The 17,656-nt window shown below is 34.5% G+C and overlaps 1 protein-coding gene across 1 annotated transcript in view; it reads left to right on the top strand.

Moving 5' to 3' along the window:
• Positions 1 to 17,656, top strand: part of SKAP2 (src kinase associated phosphoprotein 2) — a 167,746-nt gene that overhangs the window by 92,010 nt on the left and 58,080 nt on the right. Inside the window, exons 5-6 of the mRNA XM_058527499.1 lie at positions 9,336 to 9,413; positions 10,456 to 10,539. Of these exons, the coding sequence (XP_058383482.1) occupies positions 9,336 to 9,413; positions 10,456 to 10,539 (162 nt within the window). The remainder of the gene's footprint in view (positions 1 to 9,335; positions 9,414 to 10,455; positions 10,540 to 17,656) is intronic.

Raw genomic sequence — 17,656 nt, 5'->3', positions numbered from 1 at the left:
TGGCAAGGGGATTTAAGGTTGCAGATGGAATAAGTTTGCTAATCAGCTGACCTTAAAATAAGGACATTATCTAGATGGTCCCAATGAAAATACAAGAATCCTTAGATGGAGAAGAAGAAGGCAGAAGAATCAGAACCAGAGAGAAGGCGTTGTAAGATCGACTCAACTGGCCATTACTGGCTTTGAAGATGGAAGGAGGCCGATAACCAATGAAATAGTTCAGCCTCCAGGAGCTGGAAACACAAGGAAATATATTCTCCCCTAAAGCCTCCAGAAGGAACACAGCCCTGTTGACATCTTGATTTTAGTCCAGTGAGATGCTTTTTGGACTTCTGACCTTCAGAGCTGTAAGAAAATAAATTTGTGTTGTTTTAAGCCACTAAAAAAAAAAAAGAAAGAAAGATATAGGCAGATACAAAGTAGCTGAGAAGTTACTCTATATGGGAGATAAAATTTGATTTAAATTCTTTCTGTCAAATATAATGATATTTTATTAATAAGTAGCCTTTACCAAAATATAAAAGAATAAAGGGTGCCCTGTGTTATAAATATATGAAATAGTAGTCTTGTTTTGAGAGTGAAATTTCTCACATTGAATCTTATTTTTAAATGGCTGATTCAGTATATTGATATGTTTTCATCCCTGTAAATGAGGGAGTCTTATAGGGGTTTCCACAAATCAATAACTCTGGAATTTTTAGATAAAACACATTTTTTAATTCTATAAGGAATCATTTTAATGTATTATAAAAATGTGATACCTCATAGTCTGTCATTAGACCAAAGAATGAGAAATCTTAAAGAGATTTTTTTTCATCTACTTTTATGAGTTAGGGACAGCAGTTCTATATTAAAAATTTATTTAAAAAAGCAATCTTCAGATATGTAATTAGGTAGTTCAGTTCTGGTCACATGCTTAAGCATACTCTAAAGTACAAGAAACAATTTTAAGTGAGTGAGAAGGATGATATAACTCTGGATAATATAATCCATACATACTTTTTTTGTGTGTGTGAGGAAGATCAGCCCTGAGCTAACATCTATGCTAATCCTCCTCTCTTTGCTGAGGAAGACCCGCTCTGAGCTAACATCTATTGCCAATCCTCCTCCTTTTTTTTTTTCCCCAAAGCCCCAGTAGATGGTTGCATGTAATAGTTGCACATCTTTCTAGTTGCTGTATGTGGGACGCAGCCTCAGCATGGCCCGAGAAGCGGTGTGTCGGTGCGCGCCCAGGATTCAAACCCAGGCCGCCAGTAGCGGAGCACGCGCACTTAACCACCAAGCCATGGGGCCGGCCCTCCACACATACTTGTGATCCATGGCTTTTTGACTATTATTTTAGTGGATATTGATGAACACACTTGATTTCAGATTTCTCTCAATTTTGATTATTAATTATTCTCTCTCTCTCTTTTTTTTTTTTTGTGAGGGAGATAGGCCCTGAGCTAACATCTGCCAATCCTCCTCTTTTTCCTGAGGAAGACTGGCCTTGGGCTAACATCTGTGCCCATCTTCCTCTACTTCATATGGGACGCCTCCACAGCATGGCTTGACAAGTGGTGCGTCAGTGCGTGCCCAGGATCTGAACCTGCGAACCCCGGGCCGCCGCAGTGGAGTGCTCGCACTTAACCGCTTGCACCACCGGGTCAGCCCCCTAATTATTCTCTTAATTATTCTCTTATTGCCACTTGAACTTTATGTATTTTAGTAGATTTCCATGAAAATTAGTAGCAGCCATAATTATATATGTATATATATTTTGATATAAAATAAAAGCTTTTGATTGGACTCTGAATAGACCCTTAATATATTTTTTGGATCATATTCATGAAGCATTTTCTGCATGCATATAGCTATAATATGAATAGCTATTGTCTTCTTTGGTTTCAAATAGACCTATTGAAGACATATTGGAACTTTCATGAGGCTATTGGAATTTCCATTTCAAGAAATAAAGTTAATAAAGGCATACTTGAATTACTCTAATGGTTGTTCAGTTTTTCTTGGTAGCTTTCAAAGTGACTTACCACTTTATGGGGGAGGGACTAAAAGATGGCAAACCTGTGAGTTACAACCTCTTCTTTTGCCCCTATTGTTGTCACGTGGGCCCCTTTATCTGTCTTTAAAGCCTTTTCCCCAAGGCTTAACCTCCTTGGGAATTCTGTGGTCCTACTAATTGGAAGTTAACCATCTTTGTGTCCAAGCATGACATGAACAATTTTTTTTAAAAGGAAATATCATGATAGAGGTCACCAGTACTAGTATATTCATTGGCTCATCCTTTCAGAAGAGAGAATAGTGATAAATGAGAAAATGAGCTCTGTGAAAGGACTATGCTAAAGAAACATAATTACATAATTTTATCTATGTAAAATATAATTACATAACTATCTTTTAGTTACTGTAGTGATTATTTTCTTAAAGTTTATTATTGTTTGATATGTCCATTGAATACATAATAATTTTCTTCTTCTCACTAGAAGAACTGATAAGATTTGAAATTCCAAATTTTCCATGTAGAGGGGAGAATTATTAGAATATGAAAAATATTTCATTTATATATTTATTTTATTTCACAGATATTCCAGGCCAAAATTCTAGCTAGAAATTAAACCTTTGAAATGGCATAAAACAATTCTATGCTAGATCTAAAGGAAGTTATCAGTTGCTCCATGAAAAATATGGTGTGAACAGTTTCCACATTTGATATTTTTGAAAGTTGAATCCATCTTGGACCTTGTCCATTTGTTACTGAAAATACAAGAAAAATATTAGTGTGGCTGTATTACATGGAATCCTAGAATTGGGAGGGCCTTGAAGATGATCTGATCTAATTTTTTCATGTTTTAGATGAGGAAACTGATACCTAGAGAGGCTCAGTGACCTGCTGAAGGTCACAGATTTGCAGAACTGGGATTTGATTACAGACCTCTTTAACCTATACCATGCATCTTGGAGTCAGTATTAAAGTAAAACTAAGCTTCTAGGTATCTGCTATATCACAAAACCATTTTATTTAATATTTATATCCACGTTAACTTTAGGTTTCTCTCCCTTGTTAGGGCATAGTCTTTTTTGTTTTGTTTTGCAAGTGTACTAGTGAAGTTTTGTATTTAAAACCTTTTAGAATAATAAGAAAAAAAAGTGTCAGCAACTCTGTGTCACTGTACCTGCTATATATTCTCTAGAAACAGGGAAAATGGCATCTAAGTTTGTGTGTGCACATGTGAAGTAAAGTGTGGTTAAATTGTACTTGTGGAGTATTGAGTTCTGATCCAGTAATAGCTCTGGGAACTGAAGCTCATTTATAGACTGTTTCCTAAAGCTGAGTACTCAATATATACCCTTTGCCAGAAATGTCTGGACATTATCTGGAAAGATATAGAAAACAAAGCAGAAAGCATTTTTCTACCTTTATACAAAATTATAATACATGGAATATTGGCATCTGAAAATATACTTCAATTCTGATGACCGCTTTTTAAGAAAAATGAACTTGAGCTGGAGAAGTTAACACAGACAGTAAAATAACCACTGAGATGACCAAGGTAGGAGAAGTATTGCCAACATGAAATGAGAAACTAAAATGATCAGTATTCTTGGAAAAATTGAAGCCTAATACATGTTTTATATATAAAGCAATCATCAAGTGGGTGGATACTGTAAAAAAAAAAAAAAGGGTCTATTTATCAAATTCAGGAATGCTAGAATGACCAAGAATTTTAAAAAGTTTATCACATAAAAGTTTTAGAAAAGATGAAAGGAAGCACTGTCTTCCCCCAGGAGGTGGCCGGTTTATGGAACTCAATATTCCAACTATCAGGTGAAAATGAAGAATTTAAAAAGATTTAGATAAACTCATGGATGTTTTATTCATATGAATTGAGAGAAAAAAAGATAATGTTGAGGGACTTACCATTTACTTTTTGCAGTTCAAGGAAAGCAGTTACAATGTGTGGTGACAGAATATTTGACTAAACCAAGATCCCAACTTGGAAAATTCTTATGAACAAAAACAATCTTTTTTTTTTAATATACGTCTCCATTCTTTTCCAATCTTAGGGTAAAGGAATCTTCAGTTGTGTAAAGGTAGAGGGAAAAATTATACTAACTGAAAGTTTAGTGTTCATGTTGAAAACTATACAAATGCCAAGCGATAAAGAGAAAAGCCAGTAAAAGATGAGTAAATTGAAGCCAGTAAAAGGTGAGACTCAGAAACGTAGCAGGAATTTTTGTGCTAAGTCTAGATCAACCAACCACAAAACTGTGAACATATTAATGCAGTGAAGCTCATAATATTGTTATAGTTTACTAATGATAAAATAGTAAAAATGAGGCTTTCTGTTCCTTAGAAGTCTAGCATTTAAGTCAGTCACCAAAGTTGCATATCAAAAAATAAAAAGGATAGTGAAAAACAGACATCTGTTTTGAAAATGTCTCTGAATCACTCACATCCTTTGACACCTATTCATAGTCCCACATGAAGAGCCAAGAAGGTAGAAAGGAAACTGAATGAAAAGTTAATTCCAGAACTCAGCAGTTAGAACTTACATAGATTTAAAAAAAAAGAAAATCTTCACTTTAAGTTGCACTTTGAAAGTGATGCCTCACTATAAGTCTTAGAAAAATAAATGCATTTAAAGAGGTGTCAGATTGGAATACGGTTAATGTAAGTGTTTGTGTGTGTGTGTGTGAGGGAGGAGTGGATTAGGAGACATGTCAATGTTGGAGGTCAGGAATAGTGTGTTGACACACGCAGTGCTGGATAAAATTGTAAATTAAACAAAGTTTGTTTATTTAGAGTATTTTGAGGAAAGAGATACAAAAAAGAAAGGATGATTTGTTCTCTCTCTCCCCTCAACTCAACTCTTTCTCCCCCTAACTCTTAACTCTCTCTCCCTTTATTGCCCTTACTCCCCTTTCCTATTCTAGGAATTTTCATGCTGTTCTAGGCCTTTTCTTCTGAGTAAAGTATTCTGTGATATGGACCTATTTTTCCACCTTTCCCTATCGTACATACAGTAATGCAACTGTCTGCCTTGCTAATGCCAAGACTAGTTTTATACCCAACCAACCTAACATCTGAAATATGCCTAAATGATACTGCCTGCCAAAGAAAATTCATATCTTTCTCTGAAATTGAAATAATTATTTTTCATTTTGAAATAATTATTTTTAATAGTTAAAACTTTTTAAAAAGTAAAACTTATTTCTTAAATACATTACAGATATTTAAGCATTCCAGTGTGTTTCATCTTAGATTCAAGGAAAAAAGTTAAAAAAATAGTTTAATAAAATTGCCAAGATTGAGTAATACCTTAGTTTTTAGGTAATTTGTTTTTGATTTTCATACTTTGCTACTCTTTTCTATTTTTCAGATTCTAGAATCCATTCTTTTAGCTTGCTAGTAGACTACGTCCACTATATACACAGTTTGTTTTTAAGGCAAAAGTTTCAAGACACATCCTAGAACTCTTTGAGTTATCTTTTAAACAGTGGCCTTGTGAATAAAATACCAACCTAAGTATAAGAAAATTTGGATTCCACTGCTGCCTTTTTCCTATTGAGTTGCTAGGAGTTGATACTTGTTTATTTGAATTCATTGTGACCTTGTAACCATTTTGCATATTTCAGATTCAGAAATTGCAAGTTGGAGAAGACCCATTCCTTGCCCGCTTTTGTAGGGTTGTAGTTTTAATGTCTAATATTTTGATGTGCTTTGGAAGTGTAGGACTATTATATAAGAAATACATGCTCATTTTATAAAAAGAAAACTAGTCTTTGTCAGTATATGCTTATTTCCTCAGGGTAGTGAAAACTTGTTGCCACGTAAGCAAGCCCCTGTAGTAATCATCTGCAGTGTAAATAGGCTGCCCTAGAGTATAGGTTAATTTTTTTTCTGCCCTTAGTTAGGATATAATTTCATCAACCACTTTCACCTAACCAAAAGGAAATCTTTGAACTGCTTTTAAAATAACTACAATGCTTAACTTTTACAGTTACCAAATCATGCTTTTTTTCCATCTTTCTGATTAAAATTGTCTAAACAACATTAGTCTTACATGTACATTGGCATCCATTCATTTGAATTAATAGTTACAGTTATACTAACGTATAATAATAATGATATTTAATTATAACAATTAATAAAAGCCAACATTTACTGAGTGCCTGCTATTGTGCCAAAGGATTAAGGCTCAGTGCTAAACTTACTGGGACAAGGGCGTGAATTTTGATAGTGAAACAGAGCTGATAATGTATTGTGAATTTGTTGAAATGTTTGTATTGGCTATGTTGCATGGTTTCCCATGGTGAGATAATGTAATTGTGCTGTTTGGGAAACGTTTTGAAGCTCAAATAGGTTTGTAATGAGCCTTACCTTCCTCTTTTTCATGTATCATTATACCTGCATTTGTATAGTCTTAATTCTTTAGATCAACGTGAATCTTCTTCAATGGTGACATACTATTGATAATTGTGGATATAGTGGTATGAGGTCTAAATGGTGTGAGAATTCATATTTTTTAAAGAGAAATTGCCACTTTTTATATCTTGTTACAAGTTTTCAATTTCTACCATCAAAAAGTGTTAAGTGTTGGGGCCAATCCTGTGACGTAGTGGTTACGTTCGTGGGCTCTGCTTCGGCGGCCCAGGGTTTGCTAGTTCGGATCCCAGGCCCGGGCCTATGCACTGCTCATCAAGCCATGCTGTAATGGCATCCCATATCCAAAGTAGAGGAAGGTTGGCACAGATGTCAGCTCAGGGCCAATCTTCCTCACCTAAAAAAAAAAATGTATCAAGTGTTTATATGTTTATGGTACTATACAAATCAAATGGTTCTTCTAAGAACTTAAAATCTAAAGTATCTAAAGGGATTACTATTAATAAACCGGTTTTTTAAAAAAATTTGTGTGCATATTAAACAAATCCTAGGTATTGAGCAAATAGCAAAAAAGGTTTAGAAAAATGAAATCTCAGTCAGAAAACTTGCTTTTTTTTCCCCTTTAGGAATGAAATAAAGTATTATATATTAGAAACATGAATTTAGAATTCAGAATAAGTATTGCTTGTGACATCAAATTTTATTGTGATTTATCAGGTGGAAATTTAATCAACATTTTTCTTAAAGCAGAAGCCTCAGGTTATAGTTATATTGACCCTAGTAAATTCTACTTCGCCTCCTGCTCCTCCTCCTTCTCTTATTTTTCTCCCCATCCTTTTTTTTTTGACGAATAACTTTTTAAAGTTGAAAGCTATGTTAAAGGTACCCGTTTCTCTTCAGAATAATTTAAAGGTTCTTCTTAAGATCTAGAGGGTTAATTTTATATGTAAAGAACATTTATTATGCCCAGTGGAAGTGAGAGGGTCATGGGACTACTTCTCAACGAGCTTTCTCTAGCCAAGTGGAGGTAATTAATTCCTCCCCATGTCCAATTAAAGCAGGACATCAAACCTTAAGATTGAAAAGTTGCCTCTTCCTTCTGTAGTTTAATTTCATCCAAAATGGACAGTGCTTAGGAGTTTATTTCCATCATCTTAAAGATATAAAATTATTTATGGGATATTTGCAGTGAATATTCTTGTTTTTTTGCCACTATGGACAAACTACTTGTAAATTTTAATATGATAATCATATTAAAATACATAATGAATACGTTTGCTTTCTCATCCTTAAATGATATGATATGATGCTTCTCGCAAAGAGATTTTGTGTGGTTGATTTAAGAACTGTACAGGCCAGTTTAAAAAAAGCCTGAGCATAAGCAGACTTCCACAGAAATTAAACTTTGGTCTTGCTTAGTTGGAGAAGTAAGTACTTTATTTTCAGGAATTTTGTTTAGAGAGAAAATTTTCCTAAATGTTTTTATATTAGCTAGAATTTCACATTCTTATGTGATACAATATTTCTGTGTTTAGTTTTTTGTCAGTAACCTAGCTTAATAAAAAAGTGCTATTAGTCATTATTTTTTCTTGTCTTTTTAAAAAAACAAATCAAACCACAGTCACCCTCTTTAATTTAGTGGTTGACTAGGACTTGTTCGCATAGATAAGATTTCCATATGTGATTTTGATTTTATGTACAAAAATATTATAGTAAATAGCTTCTTCCTTTGTATAGATCAAGTTGATTCTGAAAAATAGAAACATGGATCCATTTACTGAACAACTATTCAAATATTTACACTGGCTTTCCCTAAAATTTTATATACATTTCAAAATCGGTGCTCTATTTTAAATATATTTTAATGATATTGATTTGTGTTTACTGAGTAAAATTGATCTACCAGGGAACTGAAATCAGTGCTTTAATTTTAAGCTTTATTTCTTAAGGAAAAATACCTATGACTTTATAAAAACTACTGTGATACTAATGTTTAAAAAAAACCTAGCTGGTAATTCTGTGATGAATTTGTATTTAATAAACTTCCTATCAAAACACTTTTTTTACTCATAAACTATATTGAAACTGTTTCCATTGTGTGTATTCCATAGAAACTTTCATTAGATTGATTGTTTTCACTTGTTAGACTTCTAGTAAAATGCTGAGATAAGTGTGTTATATTTCTAATGAAGTTTATATAAAAATATTGAACACTTGTGAAATTATTGAGTAACCTATGATCCGTGACCATGAATATATGATTTCTAATTGACTTAACTTTTGGTTTAATCTTTAAATTTTTTGTAGGCATCTATTAGTTGTTTATGTTCTATCGGATCGATCTACCTAGTTTTAGACTCTCAAATGCCCTAGAAAAACCTAAAGCATACTCATTCAGTTGAATGTTTACAAGATTTCTCTGTGAGTACAATCAGGAAAAGAGAATATTTGCTTTAGACTCAGAGAAACCAATTTTACCATTTGATTTTGGGGAAAAATCATTTCGTTTTCACTTGGTAGGCGTAGGGATATCTAGGTAAGAGTCGATATGCAAAATTGTTAAAGAGTTAATCCAATATAAATGTTAAGAAGCTTATGTGATTTATTTGAAATTCATAACTTCTCTTTCTCTTTGCACTTATTTTTAATAGTTTCCTAGTCCTTTCCTTACAGACTGTAGGTCGAGAAGTATTGCCCTTTAGAGATCATTCAGTTTCATAATATTACTGTATTTGGGGGAGCATAATATGTATGTATAGAATATTTTTTTGCTCTTGAGATGTACAGGAGGAAGAGAGGGACTAGTCTATGGAATGGATCTAGAACAAAGCTAATATACTTGGATTTAATTAATTTGGGTAATTAAAAGTACACTGAGTCTAATGAGATCTGGTACTTGGCTTTTCTGAAATGGATTACTGACTACTTTTTTCTTCTTTCCTATTTCCCACAGGAAACCAGTTTCCTCCAATTGCAGCACAGGACCTTCCTTTTGTTTTAAAGGCTGGCTACCTTGAAAAACGCAGAAAAGGTAAACTGTAAAATTCTAATGAAAAAACTAAAAATGGTTTTATCCTCAGATAAAACGTGCTTGTAGTATACATGTGGAGCCAATATTATCTTTAGGTGATTGAAGACTTTTAAGACTCTAAGAAAAATCTGGATGACATTATCCAAACCACAAAATACAACTTTCAGTTCTAAATAATTTTTAATAACAAAACATTTGGTCAGATTTTTACTGTCAACCTCGGTTATTTGTAGATGATTCAGGAGCTGTTTCCTGCCTCTTAGTGGAAGGCTGCAGGCCATGACCGTATTCTCAAGGATGGGATTTCTCACCGTTATCCCACCCAGCTGAGCAGCAGGTTATCCTGCACCTGACCTGGCATATACCTTGTCTGCTATGGTTCAGGTCAAGCCTGGCATATTGTCTGCCATTTTCTGTTATTCATTCAGTGTTCTCTCCATTGGCTATGATAAGTGGGAGTTGACCATATGGTCTCACTCTTTCAACACCAATATTTAATGGAAAGGAAATGTGGAGGTGGTGTTATGAAATGGGAAATGAAAAGCAGAAAGTCTCTTTATCACCGTTCTACTGGTCTCTCAGGTAGTCCCTTTGGGCCTTTCTGTTTATAGTCCATTTGCTTTTCTTAGCTTTCCTAGCTGAATTATAAAGCTAAAAGAGATAGTAGAAATAATCTAGGTCAACTTCAACCCGCTCCCTTTTATAACGGATAAGAAAATAAGACCCAGATGAATCAGTTATCTCAAGGCTGTATAGTCAAATGCCTTTTTGACTGTCCCTGTCAGGACAGTTTGTTAGCCATGCAGTTGATCCCAGGAATGTAGCAGCCCCATCTCTGCTTCACTTTATTCCTTTTAGCTTTGTTTTTTTGTTTGTCTTTTGGAAAAGAAGATACAAATTTAATTAGTCATAGAATTTTAGAGCTAAAAGGAACCCTAGAAATCATATTAAGTTACTTTTCCTTTTACAATGAGGAAATGGCATTATATTAACATATGTAATGTATATTATCTAAACTCTTCCTTTTTCCCCTTTATTGTAGATCACAGCTTTCTGGGATTTGAATGGCAGAAACGGTGGTGTGCTCTCAGTAAAACAGTGTTCTATTATTATGGAAGTGATAAAGGTAGTATTGGTGTTCAATTATATCAACTTTTATTGCATGAGGGTTTGGGGGGCCATTTTACCCTTTTTTTGCTACAGATTAAGCTGAAGACAAATGGGGAAAGAATAACTGAGAATTTTAATAATTATAGTCTGGCTAATTTATAATTCTATTTCATTATTTGACAAATGCTCCATATTCCAGAATGCCCTAAAAGTCAACACAATTGTGTTTTATTGAATTAGGAAAGAGAGTATAATAACTTTCATCTATGTGGCCTTTCACCTTAGGAAATATTTATCATCCAGGCTATAGTTGTAGATTTTCTGGCAGAGTTAAGACCATTTGGATTGTGAGAATTTTGAAGGGAGGAAAGATATTTTTTTCTTCAAATATTAGAAAAGTTTAGATAAAATGAAATATGTGCAATACCCTTCTCAGCTTCTTTTATAAATTTAAATAACAGCAGCAAACAGCTGTATAGAGGTTACTATTCTAAGCACCTTAGCTGTCTAAGCACTTTAGCTATTTTAACTCATCTAACTACCACTCTGTGAGGTAGGTACTACTATTAGCCCCATTTATTTTACTGTTTGGGAAACTAAGGACAGAGAGGTAAAGTAACTTGTTCAAGGTCACAGAGCTGGTAAATGGCAGATCTGGGATTTGAACCTAGGCATAATGGTTAGAGTCCACACTCTTAACCACTATTGTCACTATATTAATTTAGAAACAATAAGATATATTTTGTAACTTTATTTGCTAATTAATAAATCTCTTAGTCATAGTTCACATAATTTTAAGTACATTATTTGAACAAATAAAGCCATAAAATATTGAAATTTAAAGAATATAAGCTTTCTTAGTTTTGCTTTTTTCTTGGAAAAGCAGGTCAGAAGATGAATATTATAAAGGAAGGGTCATATAGAAATAGCTAACATTCATTTCCAGAAAGGACATTTAAGGAGAAAAAAGTCATAAAAGTCCAGTGTCACTGAATATAAGCTTTTCCGTGGAATTGTTACTCATCAGTGTTGTTTGGGATCTATGTTTCATTTGGCATTATTTGCAGTTTTTAGGATTCTTTTCCTTATTATAAAACCAAGAAGATATGATTATTGTATTTCAGATAAATTTGAAATATGTGCATGATGCTAGAAGTTGGTCTTACCTTTTGGCTAATGGGATTAAAAAGTTGAGAATTAATTTAGTGGCTAGTTTACATTCTGTCACTAATTTACAGTATGTTCAAATGTAATAATGGTGTCAATGAAATGTAAACTATAAACAACTACCAACAGACAGCCTTCTTTCTTCTGCTAAGGGTAAATAGGTGATTTGTCAGGAAATTTAGAGTCCAGGTTCAGTTACGATTATCATAGGTTGTAAACATGCGTTACTATTATAGAAATACAATTTTGTGCAGCATTATGAATTGAGATCAAGATCTTACATTTCTACAAAGAAATATCCCCTCTTTTGCAAGACCAGGGGAGGGAGGTTTTGAATCCTTGCGACTTTGATTCAGTTAGGCTTCTCATTTCTAATTTTTTTAAGAATCAATGAGTACTAATGCCTGTTTCCTCCACTCCTAGTCCTAACTGGTGTATACCAACTGTTAGGTCAAAGATTACTAAGAGTTTTCCCAAAACGTGAGGAGTGTTTATGTTTATTTCAAAAACTAATATTCAATAAATAAATTCTAGTTATTTTGGGGAGGTATTAGTTAGATTCCCATTTCTATTCCTAATTGATGAGACCTTGTGGTAATAACATTCTTTTTAATTTGTATTTTAACTACGTTGTGATCCATTTAGCCACCTTGACCACCACTGCTTTTTGAAAATTACTATTTGAGCATTCCTTTTTTGTGTGGCTATTTGAAGATCTGCTTTATATTTCCTTAAACTCTTCCCTATCTGTTACTGTGAAGGCTTCTGTTTCCATTGAGGTTTCAGATCTGTTTTTAGTGGTTCTTTTCTCTTTTGGCTGCTTCCTTTGGAATTCTTGGCCAGTTATTCTCCTTTTAGGAACCCAGAAAAAAAAAATCTATCTTTAGACAGTTTTTAATTGCTTGTTTGGCATGATATTAATTTCCTTCCTTTGTATCTTTTTCTTTTCAGGAAAATGTACATGTCACATGAAATTTTTATTTTCTTTTGTGAAATCAGATAGCTGATTTGTACCGTCTCGTTTACTGTATGTGTGAACCGTTTACCTAAACTTTGGAAAGAGCTATTTATATATGAGTACTATAATCCTCCAACTAAGTAGGATTTAGATAAATGGATTATAGAGGCACAGAAGGAGTTGAATAGCACTTACTAGATTAACTGTACTTTGTTACTGTTTGACAGATACATAGTTCACATTTTCTCACTCACTGTGTGTGCCAAAAAACATTTTGACCCATCAAGATAGTAATGGCTTAGAAAGAGTAGTTCCAGCCTCTAGGGTGAATAATGCATTTACCTTTGTACCCATAAATATTATTTGTATTTATTATTCATGGCCATTTGGGGCCCTTAAGTAATAAATAAATAGATAGATAGATAGATAGATAGATAGTATGTATTTTGTCACTTTATGAAATCGCATCTGTCCTTTCATCTCTTTCCTCTTCCTTTGATTGTCACAAATCTCATTCATCAAACTTCTTAAGTCCTAGATGTTCAGACTGCCGTGAAGGTAGTCATTCATTCCCTCATTCATTCATTTTTTTTATTTGATAAACACTTATTGGATACTTAACGGATACTAGGCACTGGGGATCCAAAGATAATCGTGCCTTAGAAATAGTCACTGTTTGAGTTGTGTGGATATAATTGAGGAAGAGAGCAAGTCTCAGGATCAGAGGCGGGGGCTGGGTGGGTAAACTGGTCATTTCAATGCAGTATAGTACATGATGTAAATAAAATATCTTTGAATCACAAAGGAGGGATGGCTAACAAACTAGGAGAGTTAGGGAATACTTCTAGTTATTCCCTAGAATAGTTAATACCTCCCCAAAATAACTAGAATACCTAGTGGAGAGTACCTGTCATTGAGCCTTCGAAAGTGCGTAGGAGTTTGTTGGATGAAGAAGGGTGAAATGGGCATTCCAGGCAGGGGAATAGCAGAGATTCTGAGTTGCAATAGACCTTGGATGAAATTAAAGTTGGAATCAAGGTAGAGTAGTGAGGGAGTGAGAGGAGGAGGCACATAAGGCTGAAGAAGTTGGTTAGGATCAGATTGACAAGAGCCTTGTGAGAATAAGGGCCTTGCTAAGTATTTTATCTTGAGTGTGGCCTTTAAGCATAGGGCTCTATAACCAGGTTTGGTGTTTAGGAAGTAATTGTGATGTTATTGTGGAGTATGGATTGGAACGGATAGGGCCTGGGCCAACAGGATCATGTAGGAGGACAGTGAACCAGTCAGGAGAGGTTATCACAAGGCTGCTGAGAGGCAGGTTGAGGATTTAGTGCAGTCCTCTCTGGCCCCAAAGCCACGCTCTTTCCACAACTTAGTTGTTATCAGCCCCTCCAACATGCCTGTAAATGATAGCCCATTTAGGAACCTGTTCCAAACTCATGGCTTTTTTTTTTTTTCCTTTTTCTGTTTAATCTCCATATGCTCTTGAATCAGCATTGTGAACCTTATCTTTTCCCACTGTTGAGGGGGGAGTAGTTAGTTTGTAGTATCTCTTTTCTTCCCATTTAAGGAGTTTTCCTGCCCCTACTCCCACTCCGTAGTTCAAGAGAATCCTAGCGCCATCCAGTATGTGACAGCTGTAGGTAGCCTTGGTCCTACCAAGTCATTCTAAATATATATCAAAAGTTATTTGTTACATGTGGTTGTAATTTTTTCATTGTAATATCTTTTCAGTGTATAATAAAAATCATTGGAAAATTGGGCATAATACAGATAATTTAAAATAACAAAACTTTTAGATTGGCAGGGAAATAAAGTTTTTCTTTGAAATTGACCTCTCTGCTCTGTCACTTCCCCCACAACTTCAATAATAGGAAAAAAAGGACATATCTGTTCAGTTTGGCTGAAAATTATAAAGTGTGTTTTGATGTTGAAATAGCATAATAATTCTCTTTTAATATTTTTAAAATGTTGTTAAAGTGACAGAGTGTTTGTATAGTTGGAAGTTCTGTTGTTTTGTAACAACAACTTTAGTAACAGCCATAAGAGCTTACCTTTTTTCTTTATTCATTTATGATAGAGGCAAATTCCTCGGTCAAGGCATCAGCATTTTATAATTATATCGTGAATATATGTATAAAATGTGTAAATGAACTCTATTTTAAAAATTTCTATTGTAACTTTGTGTAAAGAAAGATAATATCGGGCCGGCCCTGTGGGTTAGCAGTTAAGTGCGTGTGCTCCGCTACTGGCGGCCCAGGTTCGGATCCCAGGCGCGCACTGACACACCACTTCTCCGGCCATGCTGAGGCCGCATCCCACATACAGCAACTAGAGGATGTGCACCTATGACATACAACTATCTACTGGGGCTTTGGGGGAAAAAAAAGGGAGGAGGATTGGCTATAGATGTTAGTTCAGAGCCGGTCTTTCCCAACAAAAAGAGGATTAGCATGGATGTTAGCTCAGGGCTGATCTTCCTCACAAAAAAAAAAAAAAAAAAGAAGAAGGATAATATCTTTGTAATTCCTTAAAAATAGGAATAATTCTATTTTTTATCAGAATTATTGCTATTTTGTAGACTTTGGGCCTTTTAATATGCAAGTGTTAACTTTAAAGTTTATCACAATAAATGTTAAATAAAAGGCCTTTATTTTCTGCCTTTATAGTTGAGACTCTGTTACAGTATAGAGAAGTTAAAATGTACATCTGATATTTAGTGGGATTTCATCAACATGCAGAAATATTCAGGTACAAACTAAGTCTTATTAAGGGTCTGATGATCAATCATGTTGGTTTGCAATAAAGTAGGACACAGTTTGATTTAAAATATATCTATACATCAATAAGTAGATTGAAGATATATATGGATTGAAGGTAGATATATTTTAAATCAAACTGTGCAGTGCTATATATCTATATCTATATCTATAGATACATCTATATAAATATATAGATGTATAGATAGAATCTATAGATACATCTATATAAAAATACAGATGTATAGATAGAATCTATAGATATATAGATGTTGCTGTTTCTATCTATATACAGATAGATAGAAACAGCAACAGCTATACCAATAGATTTTCTTTGGACATCTATGTGTCAGGTATTATTAATGCAAAGCAGCATAATATGTAGGCTCAGAGGAGTAGGCACAGAGGACCTGTGAAACAGTCTGATACACAGGAGTCGGCTCACTGTGGGGCAGTAGGTGAGTGAGGGCTGGTGAGCCGGGAAGGAGTGGGGGTCAAGTTGTTACTGCCCTAGTCAGGAGTTTGGCCTTTCCTGTGTAAGGGACAGTTAATGTTTCTAAGCATTGATGACAAACTTTGATTGGATGTTGGAAAGATCACGTTGACAGCTTTCAGGAGAAGGTGAGACTGGAGGCAAAATGTCTTCTGAATCTGAGAGTGGCCAAGAATCCAGAGAGGTTGTTTACCACCTTAAGTGCATGAATGAGCTGCAGGTTATCTTAGATGTTTTTATCCACTCTCATGTTGCATAAGTAGAGCAGTGTCATTTATTCTCAATTATCGTGGGAGGCTCTAAGAGGATAGTGTATATAGGGTATTAAGATATTCACTGTGTAATGTTTATCTTAACAATAGCTGTATGTTATGATAGTCTAATGGAACATATCATAATTATTATCTGAATTTCAGTTGTAGAGGAAAACAGTATAAAAAAAGTAGAAACAGGGCTTTAAATTCCCATTCTACAAAAATGCCTGTAATTTATTTATTCTTCATTCACAGCTACCTTGTACTACTTTGTTTTTTAGTCAAGTTTATACCTATGATTGAAAATGTGTGGCTGTATTAAAAAAACCACTTGATTTTTATGCTTGCAGTGTACTTTTATTTTTTTTTTAAAAAGGGGGAGTTGGGAATTATCTAAAATTTCCTACCACCAGACCATATGAGCCAAACTTTTAATTCTAACTAAAATGCTTCCCTTTGGACCCATAAATATTGCCTATGTTTGTTGTTCAAAGCCATTTGGGGCTCTTAAGTAACAAATATATATAGTATATAGTATTTTTCACTTAAAATAGTAATAATTTGATATTTCCTCAACAGTATAACTCAACACACCAGAAGTATATTTCAAGTGGCTGAATTAGCATTGGCAGCTGTATTTCTGTGAGCTGTATAAACAAGGAAAATGTTCATATATCTTTCACTGTTAACTGAGGGCCTAGAACAACTAGCTAAACAGCTTGATAAAGTTTAGTGGAAGGGTTTAGTATTAAAAGGCATGTTTCTTTTCCTCTTTTATTAATGAGCATTAATACTTCTGGAAATAATATGAGTTATTCACTAAGGGGGAAAGGCCTTCTTAAATATATGAAGCAGATATTATCAAAAATTTCTGAACATGTTGGGTATTTTTCTGTTTGCTAACCATCTGTACCAAGTTAGCATTCTTGGTGTAAATAATAGAAACCAACTTTAACTATGCAGGAAAGGAAATTATTGAGAGAATATCGGTTCTCAGACAGAATTGATGGGAAGGCTAAACAACCAGGCTCAGAAAGCAGGCAAGGACTAAGGGAGACAAAGTGGCTAGAACTTCAGCCCAATCCATACCCCCAGAGAGAGTCTAGTTGGGGCACACTGCTGGCCCTGCCAAGCCAGGACTCATGATGTTGCCATTTTGCCCTGCCACAAATCAGTGAATCCCACTACCACAGGAATGCATTCTGAGCTCTCCCCTGATTCTTCCGTTACTCAGTTCAGATTTAGGTCCTAGGCTGGAGCATCTGCTTGACTGATCTGGAACAGGGAAAATCTGCCTTCCTCCAGCTTCTGTGTTCACTCCGCCCCTCAACAATCTCAGGACTAAAATAGGAAAGCTACTTGGATGCTAGGGATCCTCAAATGACATATGCCCACAACTTAATAGGGATGCTAAATTATTTGGAATTATTTAGTTGCTATGTTTATACTATATTTAAAATGGTAGCAGAGTGGTTGGTATTTTAAGCATGGTTTCTGAGAGC

The sequence above is a fragment of the Diceros bicornis genome, chromosome 3, assembly GCF_020826845.1.
Source record: "Diceros bicornis minor isolate mBicDic1 chromosome 3, mDicBic1.mat.cur, whole genome shotgun sequence".
Taxonomy (NCBI): Eukaryota; Metazoa; Chordata; class Mammalia; order Perissodactyla; family Rhinocerotidae; genus Diceros; species Diceros bicornis.
The sequence above is the reverse complement of the archived record's forward strand: the minus strand, read 5'-3'. Positions and strand labels throughout refer to the sequence as shown.